The sequence below is a fragment of the Cydia pomonella genome, unplaced genomic scaffold (assembly GCF_033807575.1).
Source record: "Cydia pomonella isolate Wapato2018A unplaced genomic scaffold, ilCydPomo1 PGA_scaffold_183, whole genome shotgun sequence".
Classification (NCBI taxonomy): domain Eukaryota; kingdom Metazoa; phylum Arthropoda; class Insecta; order Lepidoptera; family Tortricidae; genus Cydia; species Cydia pomonella.
In genome coordinates this window covers 852,686-879,928 of record NW_026907824.1, presented here as the reverse complement: position 1 = coordinate 879,928, position 27,243 = coordinate 852,686, and the positions used below count along the sequence as shown (strand labels likewise).

At 36.4% G+C, this 27,243-nt stretch overlaps 1 protein-coding gene across 1 annotated transcript in view; it reads right to left on the bottom strand.

The window, feature by feature from the left end:
* Positions 1 to 1,000: 1,000 nt before the first annotated feature.
* LOC133533605 (neuropeptide Y receptor type 2-like) overlaps positions 1,001 to 27,243 on the bottom strand; it is an 89,131-nt gene continuing 62,888 nt past the window's right edge. The window contains exons 5-7 of the mRNA XM_061872610.1: positions 5,796 to 5,917; positions 2,979 to 3,073; positions 1,001 to 1,721 (exon numbers count right to left, since the gene is read on the bottom strand). Coding sequence (XP_061728594.1) covers positions 1,581 to 1,721; positions 2,979 to 3,073; positions 5,796 to 5,917 — 358 coding nt within the window. The 3' untranslated portion in view covers positions 1,001 to 1,580. The remainder of the gene's footprint in view (positions 1,722 to 2,978; positions 3,074 to 5,795; positions 5,918 to 27,243) is intronic.

The following is a 27,243-nucleotide window of genomic DNA, read 5'->3' as shown; positions in this document are numbered from 1 at the left end:
CTCAAACTTACAATGATTAAAAAATAAAATAAAATAGGATGATGATGATGATGATGACTGTTTCATGTCCTAATGTGATTGGTTATTCAGGGCGTCGGGTATTGAAGGGGAACAAAAATGTGATTATTTTGGCGCTACGGCGCATGCCATTACGCTTTTTTTTCTTTCTTTTTTTCTTTTTTGTGTTTTAAAGTTATTAAAATATAATGGTTGAATGCCCAAACTTGCCGTAATTTGACGTTTAAAAACAAAAGAAGGTTGCTTTACAGGCCTAGGTGTGTAAGGCTGTATGAAATTCCTTTACATATCATCTTCACTCATCGCACCTGATATATAGTATTTCCGGACCTAATTTGAAGTAAGTCATGTCAACAATTCCTTACAAGTTTGAGAAAAGGTATATTTCAGACAGACTTTTAATTCCTTCAAGGCGCTAAAGTAAAGTAAAGTTACATTCCGGGGTTAAAAAATAAAAAAAGCTCCAATAAAGGACCATGGGCAAATTTGTATGGGCACTGTCCCCACCCACCAACAGAAACGAAACATGTCTCATTCAATAAGTCTTGGCAACCTGATGATTTGTTTCTATGACGAGGATCGCCCTATGCATGGGGTTTTCTTGGAAAACTGTATTTTCTTTTTATATATTTTTCGCTCATTTCATTGAAAGTTGCAGGCAGAAGGTTATAGAAACATTATGTTACTGGCAATAATAAACAAACTATGTGTCTTAAAAAAAGAAAAACAAAAATTCGCTTAGAGCTGTATATTTTTTATATCTACAAAATCTAATACTACTTTACATATTAGACATATTATCACTTATCACATTGTTAACTCAAAATTCATCTAATATTACATTACTTAAGAGTTCTGCTGGCAGAATAAAATCAGTACGCCTAAGGGCCGGTACAGACGGACTGCAACTCGACTGCAACTTGTATGGGAACTGCACGTCGACGTTGCAGTTGGAGTGCAGTCGGCATGCAATTCCCATACAAGTTGCAGTCGAGTTGCAGTCCGTCTGTACCGGCCCTTATGATACTCTGATAAGGAAAATTCAGAAATAGATGTCGTTCGGGTACTATTTAGAATAAAAGTTAGGTTTGACATTCATTTGCATTTGGCAGTTTTTTTTTTTCATTTGGCGGTTTTTTTTTGTCTCGCACTGTTATGGAAAATCGAAGATGTCTGGCCTAAATATATGTATGTATAGTAGGAAGATTATTGCTATAACCTTTTGCCTGCAACTTTCAATGAAATGAGCGAAAAATATATAAAAACAAAATACAGTTTTCCATGAAAACCCCATACATAGGGCGATCCTCGTCATAGTAACAAATCATCAGATTGCCAAGATCTATTGAATGAGACATGTTTTGTTTCTGTTAGTGGTTGGGGACATTTCTGCCCATGGTCCTTTAAAGATTTATCTTCTAATTTTCCGAGATAAAAGGGTACTTTTATACCTATACTCATAACGTAACATACCGCATGTGTTTTTCTTAACTTATTTTATAAGCCTGAAAGACTAGTACATTTTATGTATAAGTTTTCGTCAAATAACATACATGACAGTATCATATATGACTTACCTTTTTCTTGTTTTTCATGTGATTCGCGTCCCGTATTTCCAGTGCATTCCCTGGCGCCCGTGCACCCCACAGCTTCAAGGACATGTGAGCGTATGCGAACGTTATCACGCACAGAGGGATGATGTACTGAGGGAAAAATGTGACATTAGTCTTCTTATATTTATTTTTATGTAATGTTTTATTAAAAAATATAAACAAGCAATCTAGGGACTTAAAATACGGCCTAGCTACATATTCCATCTAGAATTCTTTAAACAAGTATTACAAATAGTCAATTATCCAACACTCCTTAGAAAAAACATATATTATTTATTAAATGTGATCAAGATCAAAATATATATTTTTTATTAAATCTGAACATGATTCTAGTTTCATTTCCATCCACGTCATATTTTGTATATTTTATTTTAAAAAGCCGCAATAATTTTACTAAATGCGCTTTTGTCTATAAAAGTTTATGTTGTCAGATTCAAGTTTTCATTGCAGGATTTCTCAAAACTCCCTTTATACGAGTATTTCGTGATTCTGTTTTTAGCATCATAATTATGACGGTTAATTTGAGTACCATTTCACTGCTCCAGTATGATTTGGGCCGAATTTCTGAACAAAATCGACGGTCTCCTATGCCTCTCGGCGGTTGTCAGACAAATGATTTATAAGTCGATGTCATCAATCACATCTGTTTACATCGAATGCCTAAATAAACACACTGTTTGTATTCATCAGAATCATCTACATATAGTTATGTATAGAAAAGGCAATGACATTCTATACTATGTTTATAATACAATATGCTTAAAAATTGCCCTCTACATATATAGGTACACATTTCGGCTATAGTTTGATAAAGCAGTGACGTTTTCCAGATAGATTTTCGCACATTGACCCGCCCGTTGCTATCTCTATTGCACACGACCCGCACATTATTGACCATCGGCATCATGGGCTACAGCAAACTACCTCTTAAACTACGTCCAAAAGAGAGGTATGGGCATTGTGAATGTCATCTCGCTTTGTGTGGTAGGGCACAGCACAGCGGATGTTATTACAGATCTAGAGCAGAGCCCAACTGGGGAAGTACCTCCACCTTACAGAAAACCGCAGCCAAATAACACAAGACCCTACTCGTAGTGTTGTGTTCCTGCTGGTGAGTAAGGTTGCCAGAGCTCAACGAGGGTGTGGAGTGTTAGGGTCGGCAACGCGCATGTAACTCCTCTGGAGTTGCAGGCGTACATAGGCTACGGAGACTGCTTACCATCAGGCGGGCCGTATGCTTGTTTGCCACCGACGTAGTATAAAAAAAGTTAAGCTGTATAATTAGCTTAGTATAAAATAATAAAAAAATAAACTCGCATATATCATTAAAAAATAAACATAATTTACCTGACAAATGTATAATATTAGTCGATAAATTGCCAAGGAATGTAATCCAAATTCACTAGGAGCACAAAATGGTTTCTTGTACAGCAGCTTTGTAACTGTAACAAAACATTAGTGTTATGAATTTTAGATTATTTTCAGTTTAAAAATACTTTTGATATTAGGGATATATGAATGGCTGAAAGCGTGAATCGTGAAGCGTGATATGAGGTATGAAATGAAGTTATAGTACCGTCTAAAACAAGATAAAATGACGTATTTAAGTACGTTAAAATAATCATGTTCATAAGTCCAACGCCTTTTTTATTTGTTTTATACAGACATGCAGTATGCGAAATGTACGAACAGAGAAAATTGAATTAAAACAGAGTGGAATGGAGTTTTACCATGAATCCGTCATCTTTGCATATCTTCATACTCACTCCTAGCTATGCAGGGAACTATTATTTTTGTTACTGTGGGCGCCGATACATTAGTAGCAATACGTTATTAGTCAAATAAAAAAATAACATGATGTATGATAACCCTTCTCTTCCCTTGGCAACCGATCTCAATGTATTAGTTTACTTATAGCCTGAATCAATCCTCTCCATTTTCGCAACAAAAAGTTATATTGTATCGCGTATATTTTTTAGTTTTCCCTTCGGTGCGTAGATGGAATCCACTGTTTTTAGGGTACCGTACCCAAAGGATAAAACAGCACCCTATTACTAAGACTTCGCTGTCCGTCCGTCTGTCCGTCACCAGGCTGTATCTCATGAACCGTGATATATTTATTTGTAGATGATGTATTTCTGTTGCTGCTAAAACAACAAATACTAAAAGTACGGAACCCTTGGTGGGCGAATCCGACTCACTCTTGTCTAGTTTTTTTAGCTTCCTAATACTTACTTAGGTCATTCTGAAAGTTCCTAGAATCTCAAAAATTGTTGTAGATATGTAACTTTTTCGTGTATAATTCTTTTTCTAAACTCTTTCTCACAATGCGTAAAAAAATTCGAGAACGATAGGATCATCCTTAAAAGTTCACTACCCATTTTTCTTTAGACACTTTTTGTATGCAAAAATGGGACCTTAGTATAGCATATCAGCGTTTCAGAAAATGCATCGTCCGTAAGATTATTATGAAAGCAATTCAGTTTATAAAACCACAAATAGTCGAGCGAAAACTAGGCTTCATTATTATATCGAAGCCCGGTATAAACTTGTTTTCGACTGAGGGCACATTGACAATCATATAAAATTCCATGACTAAAAATAAATAACTCGAGTTATAAATTTAAATTATGAATTTCCTGTTTATTTTTAATTTAAAAAATAAAAGTTTAAGAATAACAAACTGCCAGGATTCCTAAAATACACATCATACCAAAATAAATTGTAGGTACCTCAAAAAATTGCTAGAATAGATTTTCAAACAATGAACCTTTTATTTTACTGCCTTATCTCCAAGTGACTCATTCCTATAACTTTCAGTATTGCCCATGTATTACTTGTCATTTATTTATTGCTATTATTTATTTTGTGGTTTCTTTGAGATGTATTTTTCTCAGTAAAACTAAACGACGCACCAACTTCAATAAAGTCTTTTTTAGAATCCCCTTATTGTCAATGAGTCTGTGAAAGGGTTAATAAAAAGGGAATTTAACAGTTGAAAGTATCAAGGCCGAGGTTCGATTTAAACGTTATTGACAACCCTTCAGGTCTTATACTTTTATTTGAACAGCTACTAAGTAAAAATACGTAGGTACTTATTCTTGGAAGCAAATAAAGATCTTTCATATTTACTTACTTTTACCGTGTATTTAAGACGAAAAAGAAGGAATTACTTTTTTGTTATAGTACCTATCCTGGGAAAATCGAGAGAGCTCTTGAAAATATTATAGGCGGACCTGTAGTGACGTGACTTGAGTATTGTGGTATTTTAAAGAGTTCCAGCATAGCTATGCATTCATTTTCTGCGAATACCACTTGGTGAAGTGCAATTGCTGATGGCCTCGGTTTTTTTTAATATATTCATTTTTTTATACACCTTGCTTAGTCCAGCTGTCGTTTTTATTATGCTCCATACATCGGTCGCCGAGTAGTTGCATCAGCATAATGTGCACCGCATTTTTCTAGGCAATAGGTATGACGTTTTTTTGAGATTCAACAGATTTTCACCGTATTCTTCGCTCGAATATTAAGAACTAAAGAATAATACTGGAATTAAGTACAGTCAGCACCAATGGTCACTAGACCTCATAAAACGAAGTTCCCGCTGCATCTGTATGTCTGTATGTTCCCGATAAACCTAAAAATTTCTGAAAGTGTCTGTAACATTCGAATTGTGCTACTTACATACAGCGACATATCTCGTTTTGTTAGGTAAGCTAGCAAATGGCTATATGCCTTTGACTGACGGTATTCTAAAATTTCTAAATATGTCATATTTGCCATGCAAAGCCACTGCTCGCCCTTTAGTCAAAGGCGGGTAGCGCTGTGGCCGGATGGCTTAGAGGTCTAGGTCGTTAGTCGCGTAAGCTAAAGAGGTCGGTTCAATTCCGATCTCGGCCATTTGGTCGGTCACTTTTTCTTTAGTATATGATATCTATTGCAGTTTATGATTTATATATGGTAGTGTGACTACTTAAAAACAGATATCAAATATTTAATAAAAATAATTTGTATTGTTCCCTTAATGTGGTATTTACTATAAGATAAGTACATTAAGGTCTGACGTCCGACAACTGAACTGGTTTCAGCACTGATCTTTTCGTGGATTAGGACCCATGTTTTGACGGTAGGGGTAAAGTAGCTAAAAAATGCTTGTAGTAATACCTGGGTCCAGTTCTGGTACAATGGTCACCTCCCACGACATGGCCATGGGAGCCGCTAACAGGAATGCCAACACCCATATCAAAACTATTGTTACTTTAGCCACCCTCTTGGACGTGTGAGCACTGTAACAAACAAATAAAATACATAATTAAGTACATACTCGTATTAATATAGTACAGTAAATAGAAGTTGCTAGGCGGGCAAGGTGTCTGAAATGAAAACAACTTTGGGATTTTTTTTAAATACCACTTTTTACCACAGAATCACGAGCTCTTTCAATCCTAATATAAAAAAGCGGCCAAGTGCGAGTCGGACTCGCCCGTAAAGGGTTCCGTACCATTTATGACGTATTAAAAAAAACTACTTACTAGATCTCATTCAAACCAATTTTCGGTGGAAGTTTGCATGGTAATGTATATCATATATTTTTTTTAGTTTTATCCTTGTGTTATTTTTGAAGTTACAGGGGGGGGACCCACATTTTAGCAATTTGGAAGTGTCTCTCGCGCAAACTATTCAGTTTAGAAAAAAATTATATTAGAAACCTCAATATCATTTTTGAAGACCTATCCATAGATATCCCACACGTATGGGTTTGATGAAAAAAGATTTTTGAGTTTCAGTTCTAAGTATGGGGAACCCCCAAAATTTATAAATAAAAATAAAATCATTTATTGCAGACAACATTGATCCATATACATATAACATTTATAAAAAGAACTAAAAAAAATAATTAAAATAAAAACTAGACATCAAAATTTATGGTTTATTTATAGTTTTTTTTCTATTTTTGTGTGAAAATCTTAATGTGGTTCATAGAATACATCTACTTACCAAGTTTGAACAGTATAGCTCTTATAGTTTCGGAAAAAAGTGGCTGGGACATAAACGGACAGACAGACGGACATGACGAATCTATAAGGGTTCCGTTTTTTGCCATTTGGCTACGGAACCCTAAAAAGTCTCCCTAAGCTTTTTACAATTGTGCTAACTTTACCTAAAACAAATGAAAGCTTATAAATATGTGTCTATTAACAAATGTATACACACAGTTTTGGGACACGTTTTTTCGTTTGGATGAAATGAGCTCGTAAAAGAGCTTCGAAAAGAAATAAAAACAAGTCATTGTTGTAGCCATCTTCAGAAGTCCGATTCAAATTGTATGGTTATGAACTGGTTTTGACATGACCATGATCATGTTTCGTGCGCATCTCACGCACGACTTCCACTTAATTTCGCATGCACCAATCAGTGTGAGCGATCTTCAAGGTCGTGTCAAAACCAGTTTAAAACAATAACAAAATGTTATATTTGAATCGGGCTCCAGATAATATAAGTGTGGTGAGTCATTTTGAGAAGCGCTGATGGCCAAGCGGTAACCGTAAGTGCGTACGATTTATAATTCAGAGGTCGCGGGTTCACACACTTCAAACCCCGGCTCATACCAATGAATTCGGCAACGTCTGAGGTTAATAATTGTTTAAGCTTAGGTTCTACCTAGTCAAGTTTGGTGTCATTTTCACCTAAATCGACGAACTACGAACTACGAAAAACGTAGATTTCATCTAAATCGGTTCAACGGTTATTGATTCCTCATAAAAACCTCCCTCTTCACTTTAAAATGATAATTTTTGGAATAAAAACTATCCTATGTTCTTTCCCGGAACTCAAACTATCTTCATCCTTCATTTCATCTAAATTGGTTCGGCGATAATTGATGCCCCATACAAGTTTTTCACACCTTTAAGGGATGGTTTTTGGAATGAAACCTATCCTATCTTCTTTTCCAAAACTCAAACTATCTCTATTCCTTTTAACCAAATTGATTCAGCCTGAAGTGAAATTAAAATAAGTTTTTTTTTCATATTTTATACGTTCAGAATCTTGCCAATATGATTACATAATATTAATGAACTCGGCATCCCCGATATAAATATCAAGATACATTTGAGACCCTCCTTGTAAAAATTTACATCGAAAATCTTGGTGACTCCACTTCTTAAATCCATCCTTGGGTTCTAGGGACCAATCCTGCCAAAGGAAATCTTTTCTCTGCACCGACTACTACAGCGATTTTCTTTGAAATAGAATAGGCAAATTGGCCCCGACTCGGGAAGTTTCGTGATTACTTTTGTGTAAGTAACTACGTGTATAGGTATTAAGTAGTATTTATACGAGTATATGTTATTTGGGAATCAACGTTACATTACTGTAATTAGTGATAGATACTATACGAAATGTTATTAAGATAAGATTATTGTAGGTATAAACCCAAAGTTCTCATAAATACGTTAATTGGTATAATGTATAATAAAATACATATTAAGGTTTCTCTAAGATGGTTTCAATAATAACAGTTTTTTTTTTAACTAAAGCAGGAAGGTAATTATATGATCAGCTTAATTTAATTTTTATGTAAACAAGCTGTGCCTAAAAAATAATTAAACAAACATCAACCTTATTTTGGTGGTAATAAGGTTCATTATGGCTATGAACTTGTGGTGGTAATTTGTGAGTTTTGCTTGTCACCTAACGATACGTCCATGGGATGGTCTGTGTAGTGTCATTCTTAATTTTATTTTGTATTTCTAACAGCGAGTGTATACAAAAAACTTGTTCATTCCTACATACAGACGAGCTGGCTAGAAGAGGATCAGACAGCAATTAGGCCAAGCCCGATGCTTCCCCAACCCTTCAACCAGCTAAGGTCATGGCTGCGGCAAATATCCAAGCGCAACATAGTCAACATGCCAATCAATGGGCAATTAGTAATACACCGGGGTGTGCGCTTAGGGTAGGTACTTATATGAACATTGCTTCTAAAAAGGCGCAATTTTATTTTTGATCGAACTCATCGATAATATTTTTTTAAGCAGCCAAAAAAATAAAACATTACATCTCGCTCACGCTTACGCTTAGTGGAAGTGAGAGAAGAACTTGAACCCACGGGGTCTTAATGCTGCGTTCTGACCAGAGCTGTGCAATAGAAACACTTCATTTACATATCCTTGCTCAGCGCAGCTCTAGTGAAAGAAGCTCAGCGGAGCGAGGTTTTTGTACATGATGCCAACGGCCGCTTTTTATCACCGCACCGCTCTTCGTTGGAAAGGTGTCCTTCCTCGGTGAATTCCCATCTGTGCCCGCCCCACGTGACCACCGCCATACAAGAGGCGGGCACAGGTGGGAATGATTTGTATGCAGCGCCTATGCCCATTAGTGCCCGGCGGACACCCTAGAAACAGAATGGTCGCGCAGTTTGCTGTTTTAGGCAGTGTCTTACGTGAGCGAATAACTCGCGAACGCGAAGCGGCGCGGCGCGGGTGAATTCAATCCTTTGATACCTATGGAAGTGTCCTACGTGGGCAATCTCCGAATGCCGTTGGGCCTCTGCGCCGCGCCGCGCCGCGTCGCATTCGCGAGTCATCGCTCGCGTAAGCCGCTGCGTTACAGGAATTTCCTCCCGTGGACGCTTCGGCTGTAGAATGGGCTCATGTCGAGGTTTTCCCGAGAGGCTCCAAATAGATAGATAGAATACTCGTTATTGAAAAACCTCAGTAAAAGATACAGCTTAAAGAAAAACAATTGATTGATGATAGAGGCAGACAACAGGCGGTCTGAGTATAATATAGGTTCTTTAAAACAAGGAGTGAACAGGTCGTTTTAAAGGTTCGGCAACGCGGATATAATACCCCTTAAGTTGCAGGCGTCCATAGCCTACGGTGACTGCTTACCATCAGGCGGACCGTATGCTTGTTTGCCACTGACGTGATATAAAGAAATACAAAACAAGTGAAGGATGTGAGCGAGGTACGCTCCCACCTCACCGCACCCCTACTTGCTTATTTGAAAAGGGCCCGCTACACATTTTTGCTACGCATACTCGCACCGCTTAGCTTCGGTTGGTTTGGCTGGTTGGATTGGTTAGCTTAGATTTGGTTGGTTGGTTATTTGGTGGTGGTTTGGCTTTGGTTTGGTTTGAGCCCATGTGAAACTATTTATAATATTGTGTAACATCTATATTACCATGGTCGCAATAAAGTATTATGATTATGATTAGTGGAGACGCAGGCTAAAATAACACTTGAAAATATAATCAATTTTCCACGTTGGTACGCGGTTACCGTAGCCGACTGTACGAGTACCTTGCAATTCCCGGGAGCGTAGCGTAGTCGACTCTTTAATAAACTCCTATGGGTAAAATACACTCCTTATAATAAGAATCTCGTACATTATTTATTTGATAAGTTGGATTCGAACATCAATCATATTGTATTTGATTAATACGAGTATATGGTAATATTTTTAATGCTGCTAAATAAAAACCTGTAGTTGACTCTGTTCACCCAGCTCAGATCACCCGGGTCAATTAAGTAAACTAAAAATACACTTAGTTCACCTATGATTTTCTTGGGGGTATTAAGTAAACTTTAAGTATATTTGATTCCCCTTTGTTCACCTGAGGTGCATAAAGCTAACAGACAGTAAATTTAATGCACCTGTGACCAATTATGGGTGCATTAAGTATACTTTAATTTACTTTTTGTTTACTATGTTAACAAATTTAATGCATCAGTGACCCATTATGGGATTTATGTGGGTATAAAAAGTACGTTTAGTGTACAATACTGTAAATCTACTGTGGTGTACCTACCTAATTAGTAGTAGTAAAACACCTTATTTAACTGAATAATTTATAGTTAAAGAACTGTTTTTTCAAAAAATTTAAGGACTGTAGTTTCGGAGACAAGAAGACTTCAGCACAGAAGTGCCGCGACAGTATTTCACTTGTGAGATAAATTACCAGTCCCTCTCTAATGAATACCGCTTCAAAAATACGGGTAGTCTATTTCGCGGGCGATATCCTGGCGCGCCACTCCTGTTCTAGGCCGGAATGTGGGGGAATGGTTATTTTTTACCCATATCTTAAATAACTTCTAAACTATTTATCTTTAATTTATAAAGAGATTCTCTTAATGAGTCCTTTCATTCAATATTTTAACACGATATTGTTTGCATAACTTTTTTTTAAATTTTTAAGAGTAATTTATATACGTTTCATGGCCGTCTTTGGGTTACAGACTTAGGTAGTTCAATATCTGTACCAAATGTTAACTGTAGTTATTAACTGGTTACATAGTTTCGGGACAAATAGGCTACAGCTGGACAGATAGACGTATTTAACCGAGGTACAGAAGCCTAAAAATCGGTCAAATGCCTCTCGGGTGATGGATAGTTTTTGTATCTTCATAAGTGTCGCACGATATCAGAAAGACGGCAGGACCGACCTGGAATAGAACCGCTGCATACAGAACAACATGGAAATCCATGAAAGAGGCATATCTTCAGCAGTGGACGCATATATTCTGAGAAGAAGAGAGAATTTTAGCGTCGTAAAAGCCTACAAATCTGTGCTTTTAATTCTTTTGAATCTCTACAAAAAATGTTTTCTACTCAACAATAGATGCCGCTACATGTCATAATTGTACTTAAATATTTACATTTAAGAACGACGTTATTGTGACGTTAATGCCGTCGGTCTTACTCCATCATTTTATTAAAACGTATATAGATAAGTTATAACAAATTGTCTATGCATGAACAAAAATAGAGTTGTCACCTTCTATCAAAAACGACATTTTCAATCATTAGTGAACAATTTGCTAATACAGTCATGATATTTTGAATGTATAAATGAAAAAAATTAAATACCCAACCACGACTTCGTAAACATTGTGCCATTTATATTATAACTATAATAATAATCTTGAAACGCTGTGGCTACGTTCAAGAAGTCTAGCTAAAAATTCCGTCACTCTTCCCATCATCCCTGAGAATGTCGGGCTATATTGAAATTAGTTGATGTAGAACTAGCATGTTGACGCTGACAATAAGAGACCGACTGAGAATATCGTTGAGCGCGGCGTGCCTGTTGTGTTCAAAGGCGTCGTGGCGAGGACCTCGGGTGGTCGATCACGTCGGCTTCGACATCATTACCGCAGTGGCACCGAGTCGCAGGCAGATTGCAAAGCACTAAGTGTGATATTCAAAGAGAGTTTCAGTGTGTACAGACGGAAGAGCGTGTAACCAGACAGCAGATTCCTTGCTGCTAAGCGTCTGGCGTATGCAAAACCTGTGCTGCGTGATATAAATGTCGGAGAACGGCTGAATTGTGCCATCTATCGCCTTTAACAAGTGTATAATAACGCTATCTTTTACAAATAGAGCAAAATCAATCTTCAGGCGAAAAGAAGCGGGAGAAGATGGCGTTAGTGGTGGTTCTTGGGATCAAATCAAACCCACTGGTTTGCTTAGGCTAAGTAATGTAACGTGTACTATGATTTTGTAATCAGTATTGTCCAGGAAAGACTGTGAGTTGAATATCGTTTTTCATTGAAAGCCCTCGTCATACACGATTGAAGGTTCTGATGTACTGTCTCTAGTATTTTGTAGTAGTATATACATATTCATTCGTTTACCTTAGAACAGTAACCATGAGCCTCTAAATAGAATGGTTTAACTGTTTAACTGCAAATTCTGTTCTTTAATAAAATTAAACCTAAAATAAAATTTCAAATGTCCGTACTTATTATGTTTGTTTGAGAGGCAAGGCTGAGCAAGTGTTTTTTTATATATACTTTGTTTTACCCACTTACTTGATATAATGCTAGGTCTCGTAAAAGGCATCGACTGATCAGTACGCGTCAGACACTAGTTTGGATTTAAGTTTTTATTGAAACATTCGTCGCCAGTGGTTTGTTTTAAGTCCAGCGGGATTTTGTTATATATGCTTTTCATTTCTCATTCTCTGGAAGTGGGCCGTTGTTCTAAAAAGTGTACAGAAAATGATAAGTTTCTGCTTTAGAGCACTGTACTTTTTAAGTTCATCTTTTTGTACGATAAGCAATTAAAATTTGGTTTTAAATGGATTTGTCTCTCTCCATTTCATAAATACCGATATTTTTACCGAAATTGTTAATTGAAAGTACCCTACTGAAGTTTATTATTATTATTATTTAAACTTTATACCTACCTACCTATTATTTTAGTTTATACCTACTTAGCAGTATTTTGTGAAATGCACAAGTCTTTTAATTTCCTCAAATATGAAATGAAAATTAAAGTGTTTAACACGGGTGAAAAGCACCAATTGAAATGGGTGCCTTTCATCTCTTGGCTAACAATATACTATTTATAAATTATATATACAGATGTCAATCACAAGGAAAAAACAGCATATGGTTATTTATTTAATCTATTGAATCGTCTATCGTACTGGTGTGGGACGCAACGTGTGTCGACACCTTTCCACAATCCCACATTGGGGCAGCCCGCAATCAGGCCGGCGCTGCGGTTGACCAGGCCCAGATGCTCAAGCGCCGCAAATACTCGGCCTTACTCAAAGTCTATGAGTTTGCGCGGCGCTCTCGGTTGAGACTTTTGGTCCCTGGTCAGCCGACATGAAAGCATTTATGAGGGCACTGTCGGCGCGGCTTGTCGACACAACAGGGGACCCCAGGACTGGCGCGTACCTCTCTAAACGTATCTTCCTTGCGATACAGAGAGGTAACGCCGCCAGTTTCATGGGGTCCATGCCGCAGGCAGATTTATTGGACGGGGTGTTCTCTTTGTGATTGGGTTTTTTTATTATTTTGTAGGTAAGTATATTTTTATTTTTCCTTTGTTATTTTCTATACTTAGTTTCAACTTTAGTATTATTTATTTTTTTATTTAGGTTTTACGTTTTTATTGATTACAAAACTCTAGCATCATAGAAATAATATTACGCCATTCAATATTATTTATAAACGCGCTGCAAGGCTAAATTAGCTTTTTCATTTACGCTTTACATCCCCTTCGGCCGCGTATGTAACCGGAGTTTTGTAACCAGTTACCTAAGAAGAAAAAATGATCCTCATAGGATACTGGTATCCAAGTGATATATTTTTTTCCTTTCACGTAACCGAGTTACAACCTAGGAAAACTTCTTAATGATTACGAGTAAGTACTTTATATTCCTCGCAGGTAACTGCTTGAAAGATAGGTATGGTATTATCAACCTCTTTTGATATCATGCACTCAACATCTCAACATTCTTTATATAACTGACATTTTCATAACACCTAGCACGGTACTGCTACAACCTGAACGCACAAACTGAGACAGAATAGTATAGTACTGTTCTGTCTCAGCTTGTGCTGCCTACTATTCTGCCCCGCTGCTCTGCCCTCGTGTGAAACGGGCATAACTTTGCAACTCAAATATCATGAACTAAGCGTAATACTTTCTGTTGCCCTGCTTTTCACTCTTTTCTCACCACGATATTCGTCACTTATTCCAGATGTCTTCAATTACAAAAAAAATAATATGGTATAGGTCCTCGGTAAAGCATGGGTCCGGATGACTCATGGTTTCATAAGAGTATTATTTATTTCTTACTGGATACTAGTTACGAACAATCATACAGGTATCAGTAAAGGTAAAAATCCTATTACTTGGATACCAGTATCCTATGAGGATCATTTTTTATTTTTATGTAACTGGTTACAAAACTCCGGTTACATACGCGGCCGAAGGGTTTATTTACATCATAAACAAAAACCTCTTTGACATGCCAAGGTCCCGGGCGCAAGCAAGCTAATGTATACCTAACTTGTAAGTGTCAAGTTTATTTTGACAGTGTCTTATGACAGACGTTTTTAGTTGTCCCTGGCGATGTGGGGCTCTGGGCACGACTACAGTCAGAACAAGACAAGTCTGCAACGATTTTGATAGCACACGCAGAGCAAGTGTTATTTTTCTACGTCATAATTTCATAGATGTTTGACGTGCCCCTCCCCCGCAAAAATCAGTAGACTGTAACAGGCTTGTTTTGTACAGAAAATTCAGGCAAGGCGTCTCCAATTGTCAAATCTTCCAAGGTTAAAATCGACAATCTAGTCCAAACATCTTAGAAAGGCGTCATCATAGTCTATGAATAAAGCACTAAAAAATAAAAGTGACATTTGTCATTTTATATCAGGTGTCATTTAAAATCATAAATTTATTTACAGAAAATAATTCTAAAAGAAAATCTACCAAACTAATTTACAATAAAAACCATAAATTCCCAAGATTTGATCAGTGTTCCGTCCTATTGACAAGGTTAGTTGACTTTTATTCTACTAAGATTGCATGCGTTTGCTGCTGTTGACTATAAGTATAGCGGACTAGCAGACCTGCGATAATTATTATTGTATTTCCAACTGACTTTTAAAAGGAGGAGGCTCTCCATCCGGCTGATTTTATTTAACGAGATAACGACAAACCCAAAAAGATAGAGTTATGATTTTAACAGTTTTTGTGTGCATGTCTTTGATGTGTCTAAAGAATAAATTACTCTTGATGAATTGGAGCTGCTCCTAAAAACATTACACCGTCAATGTTTACTTATAAGTATTATGATGATGGCTTTATAGTCGTTCGTAAGATATTAGCATGCTGGTATAACCTGTAAAGTACTAATAGCAGAATAAGCAACCAATTGCCACCTAAAAACCACTATATTTATTCTTTACAAATAAATATTGTAGTTAGGTAGATACTTTGTTAATTATATTCCATATCTGATCATTAGATTTATTTGTTAAAAGAGGACCTGTTCTAGTGCTCATTAAGATCGTATAATGATCAACGGAACTCCATAATAAACCAATTTACCTATCCTAGTCATGTTTGGAACAATTGAAATAAGATGCACAAGTATATGTGAGTAATAAATGATTTCAAAGGTATTTTCACTACTCTTAAGTTATTATTATTATTATACTTGTTGTATTCCGAGGTTATAAGCATTATTTGTTATAAGTTAACTATAGTCGAGCACGACGTTCTAATATTTAGAATTAATGGTTTCGTAGCCAAAATGGCAATAAAGATCCATCCGTCCGTCCGTCCGCCCGTTCGTCCGTCCGTCCGTCCGTTCGTTCGTCGGCCGTCCGTCCGTCCGTCCGTCCGTCCGTCCGTTCGTTCGTCGGCTGTCCGTCCGTCCGTCCGTTCCCAGCTGTCCGTCCTTTGTCTGTCCGTCCGTCCGTCCGTCTGTCTGTCTGTTTGTCTATTTGTATGTTAGAGCCATTAGACTAGGAGTGTATATAGGTATAATAATGATAATGACATTTAGGATGTAGGTAGTAAAAACGTATAAGCTACTCTTTTTTACAGAGGCAACCAGGCGTACGGCCCGGCCCGTCCGATAGTTTAGTTTAGTTTATTCATATCACATACTTACAGGTTTCATTTTATTAAATTAGCTTAACCGTTATAAAACGATTGTTTAGATACTTATGCAAAGTAAGTTCCAGAAGAAGAAAATGAAAAATGAATTACTAGTTTTGAATTTTGACAAAGTATGTATTTATATAAGCACCAGGTTTTAGTAATGTTACAGCAAGTCGGCAATCTACGACGGTCGCTTAGCTTACGAGTAGTTGCTGGTGATTCTACCCACAAAACTGCAAATCCCGGGTTCGATTCCCGATAAGGGCATTTATTAGCATGATGAACACGGATATCTTTATTTGTTTATGTAAGCCCATACAAGCTTTTATTTAACTTGCTCTGTTAGTATGTAAGTTTGTTAGTTAGGGTGGGTCAAATCTTGGAAACTAAAATTGACCCACTTCCCGATACATAATAATAACATTGCATACATAATAACATATAAGTCGGGTGACAATGCAATATTATGGTACCATCGAGCTGATCTGATGACGGATACAGGAGGTGGCCATAGAAACTCTGTGATGAAACAACGGAACTATATTGTGTTTGGGGTTTTTAGAATTATCTCGATGAGTATTTAGTTACCTATGGTAAGAAAAGTACAGTCAGCGACAAAGGTTTGTACCCAAAAAAGATAAAAACTTTTTTTTTTGGCAAAAACTTACCTATTTATAAAACAGTTTCGTTACTTATATACTGACAGACAACACATACAGCTTAATAAATCGTTGAAGTTAAAACTATGAAATTTAAAACATTACATATGTATATAGTACAAATGGTGTAGAGGTGCCCTAAGGTAGGATTTTCTGAAATTTAACCCTTAAGGGGTAAGAAGGGGCTTAAAGTTATTTAAGTTATCTTTAATTATGTGAGTGTATTTTTCAGTTAAAATATAAGTGATTGTGACTGATAATGTTTTTTATTTTCATAACTGCAAATCTGCTTTCAACTGGCCTGGATATACAAGGAGACAAATCATGAATGGACCAGTGCAACCATGTTGAGCTACCTTCTTATAATAATTAAGAAGTGGAGGGCGATCCTTATTTTAACAGTCGGAAACTTATGCCTGACGAAACCGAGACGCTATATAAAATGCATTTATGGTAAGATATTGTGTATACATAGAAATGTATATTCCCAATTATTTCCAAATCAGTTCTACTGATCTAGTTGCAGCTATATGTAAAGCATTTGTGATACACCAGCGATGGTTATTAGATGGTTTTGAGGTGACATTGTTATAATTGTCGATTTTTTTAAATTTAAACTTAAACTTCTTAAAGACTACACATGCGCAGGCATGTATGTTCGTAACAAGTAAGTCAAAGATATGTAAGCCTATATCTTCTTTAAGTAATTTAAGATCATATGAATTTATCCTCGAAAAGTCTCGATTTTCTCATTATGAAAACGCAACCCACTGAGTGATTAACCTTGATACTTTTTTATTTGTTTTGAAATTCGACCAACATTTGTAATAGTGTCATATGATTAAATAAATGAATAAATTACAAATATACTGATATCCCAAGAAATAGAAAAAAGAATCGCATAATATTGCCGAGTTATGTCTGTGGGTTAGCTTAGAGAAGAACCACTAATTACGAGTACATACTCGTATTACCAATACTCTGTCTATGAAGTAGGCGAGCCTGGCTTCGAATCCTCGTACGGGAATTTAATTGATATAGAAGAAGATTTGCAAATACCTTGGTAACCTTTTTGTTACGATGTGAGAACTGTTACCTAAAATTAATGTAAGTACTTTTGTCAAGGTAGAGAACTATAGTACAATGGCTACAAATATACATAAATAGTTGGTACAAAATATGAGTCGTGCGTAACAGAAATAAAATATTTTTTATGTCATATTCCCCTATAGGTACTAGGAAACTTTAATGTGTAACTCATCATCCCTTAATGTGTGTTTTTTTTTGCATTGCTTAGACGAAAAGCTCTTCATTAGTTTGGCTACGGCGGTGATCAGGTGTCATCGGGGCGATGTTGTCAAATTGAAACGGAGATAATTTATAATTATATTGGTGACAATATTGGCTTGTTTTTATTTTGTAAGTAGGTGTGTAGTTTTAACCTAAATACTTATTTAAATAATCTTCAGAGTGGTACTGTCAGCATCTATCATAGTGGATAAAACAACGCGCCAAAAGTATCTGCCACCATCGAACACTTTTCCAATATATCTGTACAGTTCGCGTTCAAAAGTATTTTGTCGCAGTTGATTTTTTAGGGTTCCGTACCCAAAGGGTAAAGCGGGACCCTATTACTTAGACTCCGATGTCCGGCCGTCCGTCCGTCTGTTCGTCCGTCCGTCCGTCTGTCCGTCCGTCCGCCCGTCTGTCCGTCCGTCCGTCCATCTGTGCGTCCTTCCGTCCGCCCGTCCGTCTGTCCGTCCGTCCGTCTGTCCGTCTGTCCGTCTGTCCGTCTGTCCGTCCGTGCGTCTGTCTGTCTGTCCGTCCGTCCGTCTGTCACCAGGCTGTATCTCATGAACCGTGATAGTGAGAAAGTTGAAATTTGCACAGATAATGTATTTCTGTTGCCGCTATAGCAACATATATCTACTAAAAAACAAAATTAAATAAATATTTAAGGGGCCTCCCATACAACAAACATAATTTTTTGTCGTTTTATAGATAATTGTACGGAACCCTTCGTAGAGTCCAACCCGCACTTGGCCGGTTTTTTGTGTATAGAGACGTATCTCTTTAGGTTAAGTTATATGTAAAGCATTTGTGATACACCAGCGATGGTTCTTAGATGGTTGTGAGGTGACATTGTTGTAATTATCACTTTTTTTTTTAATTTAAACTTATAGTACTTAGTATTAGCTTCTTAAAGACTACACATGCGTAGGCATGTATGTCCAATGTGTGTATGAATGTATGTAGAATGATAGCTACTTTTGATGCTGACTATACGTATAAGTAGCAGCTGTAGAGTTCGGAACATTTGACTAGGTATATCTAATAAGTGTAATGTTAAATGTAAATCCCTACTAATATTATAAATGCGATTAGTATCTAACTCTGATTCAAATGAAGTTCAATTCAGGGAGTCCTCGGAGATAGGATGTAGGTTAGTTTTATCCTGAAATCCTGTCTACAGGAGATGAGAAGGGAATATTGGATCGCGTACGCAATACATATTTTTAACTAACTACCTCTTAGCCAATTTGAAACATTGCAAAAAAAAAACCCTTTCATTATAATAAGTACCTAATTATGTTACTAATAAATAAATAAATAAATAAATATTATAGGACATTATTACACAAATTGACTAAGTCCCTCAGTAAGCTCAATAAGGCTTGTGTTGTAGGTACCTAGGCTTGTGTTGTAGGTACTAATTAAGCCTTATTTATATCTATTGATTTTGTATCATAATGTAAAGCGAAGTATTTGCCGTGCACGTAGGTATGTACGAGTATGGAATCATATCGTTAAGTATGTATGTGTGTTCGTATATTACATGTGACGAAGATGTTGATATTTGTAAGAAGGATCCCTACAAACTACTTTAAACTGAGACGGACACTAAGCTTAATTTAAGCCTAAGCGACCCTATCTAAGAAGTAGGCGGTCCTAGGTTCGAATCCTGGTAAGAAAATAAAAGTTGTTACAATCCACTTAATGCACCACTTAGCAGAATTGAAACTAAGATAACTGTTTGTAGCCTTTTGGATAGAAACCCTGGCTAAGAAAAAAGCGACTCTGGGTTCGAATCCTTGTTAGAAAACTAATTTATATGTGGAGACTTGAGAGGTTTTTATTGGACGTACTTTCGCCACTCTTAGAAATTAAATAAACTTCGTAAATTTAATCAGTGTGAATAAAAAAGTATACATAATATATACTGAATAGGCATTCTTCGCAAACTGAATAGAATTGACCAGAATAGGTTTTTTTACTGACCATGTAAACTTGACAAAGTTATCTTATTAAACACGTCCATATGTTGCTTATGCATGTATGTATGTAGTTGCGCTTTTGATTTAACTCCCGTCTTCCATTACGATGGTACAAAATACAAACGGTAAGCTTTACATAATATGGATACCCGTTATCAAAATTCTAAATAGCCCCACAAGTGGGTTGGTCTAATAGCATTTTGCGAGTCGCATTCCAAGTTACAATGGTATATAGGTATACAAGGAAACAATACCAAAGGTATTAGATGTAAAAAATATATATTAGGGCATTACCTTACAACTTCCTAAAGTGGAGATGAGTTTGTTCTTGTCGATCACACGGTCTCAAGTATTATTGTGTAGGTAATCCATTTCCCGCCCAGGAGCCTAAAGTATAATTGAGTGCTAGTCAAAGTTTAGAACTCAGAATTAAAAAAGGTTTCTTTCTCTCGAAAAGGCGTCGCCATTGTTTAATATCTATTTCATTTTGTTTATTTTTTTACGATAATCTACACACTTCTACCATTCTTACTATATATATTATAAATATTATAAATGCGATAATAACTCATATACCTCGTCTTGCTTATGGAAAAAATCCAGAAAGCGTTTCTGCGATTCTTATATAAAAAGGTTTACGGGTATTACCCATATTTGTACCCATCAAAGTTCCTGCTTGGCGTTTTAGGGTTTAATTCCTTAGAGGTGATACGTAACTACGGGCTATTGACTACTGTATGTAACGTCTTACGGTGGAACTCGGACTGCCCTGAACTGGTTGCACAGCTCGTACGCCTGTTCGTTCCATCTGTGGCTAAGGCCCAATTTAATTTCCGACCACGAATTCGTCACCTATTAGCGGTGCCTAAAACACGCACTATGTCCCATGGCAAATCACCACTTGTCCGCGCTCTACAATATATCGCGCTCCTCGCATCAGCACCGGAATGTAATGTATTTGCAAGTAGTAGGATGGATATGTGTAAAGAATGTATGAAGTTCTGTGAGACGATGGATAAGCGAGAATCTTCTGTTTTTTATTTGTTTTTAGGGTTCCGTAGCCAAATGGCATAAAACGGAACCCTTATAGTTTCGCCATGTCCGTCGTGTCTGTCTGTCTGTCTGTCTGTCTGTCCGAGGCTTTGCTCCGTGGTCGTTAGTGCTAGAAAGGTGAAATTTGGCATGGATATATAAATCAATAAAGCCGACAAAGTCGTTCAATAAAACCTAAAAATTTAATTTTTTTTAGGGTACCTCCCCTACACGTAAAGTGGGGGTGAAATTTTTTTTTCTCTTCAACCCTGGAGTGTGGGGTATCGTTGGAAAGGTCTTTCAAAACTAATAGGGGTTTTCAAGAAAAATTTTTTGATGAAGTGAATATATTCAGAGATAATCGCTCCGAAAGAAAAAAAAATGTGTCCCCCCCCCTCTAACTTTTGAACTATAGGTCCAAAAAATATGAAAAAAATCGTGGAAGTAGAGCTTAAGAAAGACATTAAATGAAAACTATAGCAGACATGATCAGTTTAGCTGTTTTTGAGTTATCGCAAAAAGTTTTCCCTTCATAGTAAAAAGACTTACTTTAATTAGGTACTGATTATGCAAATTTGCCTATTTGTTTAACTCGAGTGAAAGGTATCGTTTCATCCCTTGGTTAACAATTTACTATACTTTAAGCTCCAGTTTAGCTTATTGTGACGGAAGAGTAACTACGGAACCCTACACTGAGCGTAGCCCGACATGCTCTTGGCCGGTTTTCTTTCTTACATTTGTTCTCTTTTTCCTTTCTAGACTGTATCATGTACCTAGTTTGTATACATACTGTCTATTCAAAATTTCACAGTGTATTAGTTTGCTGTAATGCTGTGTAAATTTTTTGAATCAATAAAATAAAAAATAAACTCTGTGTAAAATTTGGTATGGAGATTGTTTCAGAGCCGGGGAAGGACATCAGGATAGTTTCTATGATTCATCATCATTCTACGTCTACGCGTACGAAGTCGAGGGCAGAAACTAGTACTTAAATAAATGCAATATAAATAATATTACTTAATTAAGAGGGTAACATAAATAATAACTAGACTTCGATAGGTACCTAAAACAGTTTTATATTAAATCAGGTTTCGTTGGAGGAAGAGTCCGAATTTTGAGCAACGATGCTATGCGAGAAGTCGCGCAAAACAACGCGAGTTGCGTATCCTGTACTGGAGGCCAAGACCCACGGTGCTGCTGATTTACAAAGTTAGTATATTTTACTCTGCACCCTACCGGCAGATCATTAATAAATTCGAAAGCGAGATAAACAATTGTAATTTACAAGATTCGATAATTAGGGACGCTAGTATTATATCCTAATGGACATCTATCATTTGTAAATATTACTTGTTATATATAATGACCCAAAACTTATATGTACTTGTATGTATATAAACATGATAACTTAAATATATATTGTATAATACTTGCAGTGAAAATTTGTGTAATGATATGCAAACGAAACCAGAGGAATTAAGTGTTCAGCGGAACTGCTCCTGAAAAAAAGATTGCTGTCATAAGGTATGTTTATTAATAAATATGTACATATTGTGGTACCTAATAGGTAATATTACCGTGCTACATCACTCGTTCTCTAATCTCAAAGTCAAATGGACCCCATTCCATGTAGGCAGACATTCATAATAACGTTTATATAAATCAAATGTTTGCCTTCTTAACATTTCATAACATACCAACGAAATTAAAAATTATTATTAAACAGAAACGTTTGCGAACGATCCAGGGGCCGTGAGTTCAAGTCTCACCTAAGGCAGTAATTTTTCTCTTAAGTAACTTTTTAATTTATTAGATACTTTCTTATTAAGTACTTTATTGTGCAACCGCTAAGAGTCCTAGCGTCTAAGACGAAGAGGCAATCTTAGAATTCGGTTCAACTATATGTAGTCGTATGGCGCAAACACATACAATATGTATTTTTATTTTATATTTCATTGAAATAAACGATCCGTTTAATTATATTATGTACTCATAGAGGTAGACATTAATATTTCATACAAAAAAAAGTTGACCAGCTAAAAATTGGGCCCGAAAATGCGAAAAAGTTATTTTTTTTAATTATAAATCAAGATGACAGAATATCCAAAGGTATGCCACGGTTTTAAGATGATTGTTATAAAATCAAGAAAAACAAATATAGTGTGATGTACTTGTGTACATATTGTAATAAATAAATGAACGTGGAGATTTACTGAAAGTCTTTCCCGAGGGCCTCCATGACGACACGTTGTGCCCTCCCATTGCGACCAGGCCCACATATATCGACAACGAGCTATTTTGCCTTGTGGTACGTAATTACTGATATTTAAATGAATTTGGACTTATTGTGTTTTACGCTATTGAATTTCGGTAAAGGTCAATGTCGGGAAGTCCATCTATAAGAGAAGACAGTCTGACAAGCTCTTTCGTCGCTTTTAACTCCCTTTAATTTTACACTCACTGAAGCGATCAGGTCTAGCGAGTAGCAGTCTAAAATGATCGCCGACTGCGTTGAGTTTTGCGCATGCCACAGACTGTATTTTTCAGTTTATAATTTATATTATACTACTTACTATGTCGACTTACTACTGTGACTACTTAATAAAAAAAAACACAAATCAAAATATTTTATAATATGATTTGGTTTGTTCCCAATGTTGTAGGTATTATGACTGTGTGTTACTTTATTTTATGTAGGTACGAGTACGTATTGTATGTGTTTGTGTACATGGTTGAAAATAAATAATTTGAAATTAAAATATTTAGAGAGCACTAAATTTGAAACGCTTGTTTCATGTATAAAAAATAAATTAAGTAGGGTGACTGCTATAGTTATTGGCCGCTACATAGGAATTGGCCACTCATAACAATAAGACTTCAATTGGCTTCTTTCTTCCTGATTTGTTAGGAGTGGCCAATAACTATAGCAGTCACCCTAGGTAAGCTTAACCAAAACTAAAACGCACAATTTCTTTTTCAGAGATGCGGGTATCTACTTTTAATATGTGTGACCAGCCTATAAGATCGAACCTGAAGCAAACAAGACAATTTACCCTTAAATGTATTAGTATAAGTTTGCCTATTTATTATTAATTCTCCATATTGCCTAATAAAACAACTATATTGTGCATTAGAAGACAGTATCATCCGGACATGGCGGACATGGTATATCAGAATGTTACGTTCTGTGGATATACTCTGTTCTAATGCACAGACATTTTTATTGTGTGATTAATTCATGGGATCCATAAATTGAGACTATGACGATTGCCCATGGTATGTGTTTAGTAGTAGTAGTAAGAAAAGCATTCCTTTTTACCAATTTGAGAAAGGCCCTTTTTTCTTGTATCGTCCTGATATATATTATGTCAACCTTAAACTTGTATGTAGTATTAAAGTCACTTCTAGGGTACTTTTGAGGGTTTAATTCTACTTACTTACATATATGACATGACAATAGGGTTAGTGGAAGAAATAAGATGTAGACGAGTGCATGCTATAATAGCGTAAATTAAGTATCTATAAGTATTACTCATTAAGTGTTAGACCTATATAGATGAGCCTTTCAGCTTTTTTTGGACAACATTTGTAACACTTGATGAGGTTATTGTACATTTTTTTTCCTTATTACTATCTACTCAGATTGCATTTTTTTGTGATCCTTGCCTTTTGGAGTGAAATATAATGGCGAAAAGATGAATGTAAATATTGTTGTCCATTGATAACGTTCTCTGCAGATTTTGACGGCGAAATTAATAACACTGTCAATAACTATATACTTATTTTATTATTCATATTTTAAAGGGACTCTTATTATAAAAGTATGATACAAATTGTATTCATATTTTAAAGGGACTCTTATTATAAAAGTATGATACAAATTTCGGATCGGCAATCCAGAGGTGTGGGTTCGAGTCCCACGATGGCCACAGTTTATCATCACAGTTAATTATTACATTGTGATTGACATCTGTATATACAATTCATAAAGTATACCATTTTAATATTTGCTGCCCACCTTATTAAATTTTAGAGAAGAAGAAACAATACACGAGAAGTTCTGTACTAAGTGCATAAATACCAACATAATGACAATATTGTGTAATAATTCTATATATTTTTGTTAAGTACCTACGTTATAATGTATAGTTTTTATTTTATTTATTGATTAATTAGTCACCTTAGGATGTCGTTATAGGTACTTGCTAAGCTATAGGTTTAGCTTGTAAGACTCCAGTAACATCATTATTAAGATGTAACTCGTTTGTAACTACAGGATCTACAATAGCGTCTCATAAGTGTAAAGTATTATTTTCTTTTCCGATATAAGGAGCTCTAAAAGACTTTTTTACGCCTGTTTAGACCCAGAAAACGCAAATAGCAGCTGTTTATTGCGTGTATGGATGTTAAGGTTGTACGATTCACTTTAAGCTGTAACACTAACTTCTCACAAGTAGCATGCATTATAGCGACCAATACAGCTACCTGTGGCTCGGTGAACCTCTTAAACACTTTTATGTCAACTGTACCTGTAGGCTAAGACTACGAATATGTAGCTATTCTAGAGCTGTTTTATGTCTATATTAGGTTCGGCTTTCCGTCCGTCTGTCTCTCTCTCTCTCTCTCTCTCTCTCTCTCTCTCTATCTCTCTCTCAGTTACCACTTCACGCTTAAACCGCTTTAGATAAAATTTGTTCTGGAGGTAGTTTGAGGCCCGAGGAAGATAATAGGATAGTTTTTATCAATCATCATCATCATCCCACGCAGACGAAGTCGCAGGTAGAAGATGGTTAACTATAATAATGGATTGGATAACAATGCGTACGGTTACAGATAACTTCTTGGTACGTTTTTGGTGACCGTAAAAAATAACTAGTATTACATTAGCAGCATGCAGAGGCCTTGGAAATTGCACTTAAAATGTAATACTTATATAAGCTGTATATAATGTAAATGGCCTGTGATACGAGTATATCGATCACTTATAGACAGGAAGGAAACTTATCGTAAGGAAATGTGATGCAGTCGGCGAGACAATACAAAGTCGTATAGATAATATAATATATTAATGTAAAAGGCTGAAAGAGAATAGGTAAACTGATTATGTAATTGATGATTCGACCAAGAAGAAAATGAATGACTGAGATGTCTAGTAACCGAAGTCTGAAAGCGATACTAAGGGCCAGTCGCACCAACCGCAATTAGCGGACTGATTAACGTCACTCACCGGTGACATGAAATTTCCTAAAAAATAAATTTAAGTAGTGAAAGCTTTAACTGTGACAAATGGTCTGTGTACGTGATATATGCAAACGGATGACAAACCTCTATAATAGTACGGGCACGTCTGAAAATATCGATACAAAAAAGTGTCAAAAATATGTGTACACGACTTTATTGCCCATATATTAAGGTGGTGTATATTTCAGACGTACCTTACTGTACGTCCTATTATTAGAGTGGAAACAAGGGCAAGATTTTTAAACTCTTTTTTATTTAGTTTACATAGTAGCGTTACAAAATCGTTTATATAAGGTATAATTATGGTAAAAGGGAATGCAGTATTATATTTCTAAAGTCGTCGTTACTAGTCGTGCCCACAGCGTCGTGGCGCTGTGGGCACGACGAGCGACGACGCCTTTAGGTGTTATTGGCGTTCAAAGGATTAAAAAAATCAGAATGAAGTGCCTACCGCGAAAATCAAAATTTTGCTATCCGTCTATCACTCTTGCATAAACGAGCGATACAATGGCGGATAGAGAAATTTCGATTTTCGCGGTAGACCTCGATGGTCTACCGTGAAAATCGTTTTTGGTGACCATAAACAACGCATTAATCAACAAAGCCGTAATATTAACCCCCTTAGTACATTAACCTTACGTCTATGGACGGTAGAGAACTCCATACTTACGTCCGAAGTACGTATCGGGTCTACGTTGGTCAATTTAGATATACTAATAGTCGCGTGTCACCATGAGGTATACGGCCGTTTCCGATTAGCGTTTTATACAAGCGTACGTGTACGCGCGCGTAAGCTGGTATAGACTAAATGGAGGTAAAAGTAACGCGCGCGTATGCCCGTAAAAAGCAAATGCAGGGAAATGTAACGCGCGTATAAGCTCGTATCGCTGTAAGGGCCGTATACGCTAGGCTGAAACCGCTCATAACGAAGCGGCCGAAGTGCACAAAAAAATCGAAACATGCACTCTAACGCCTTGACAATAGAGG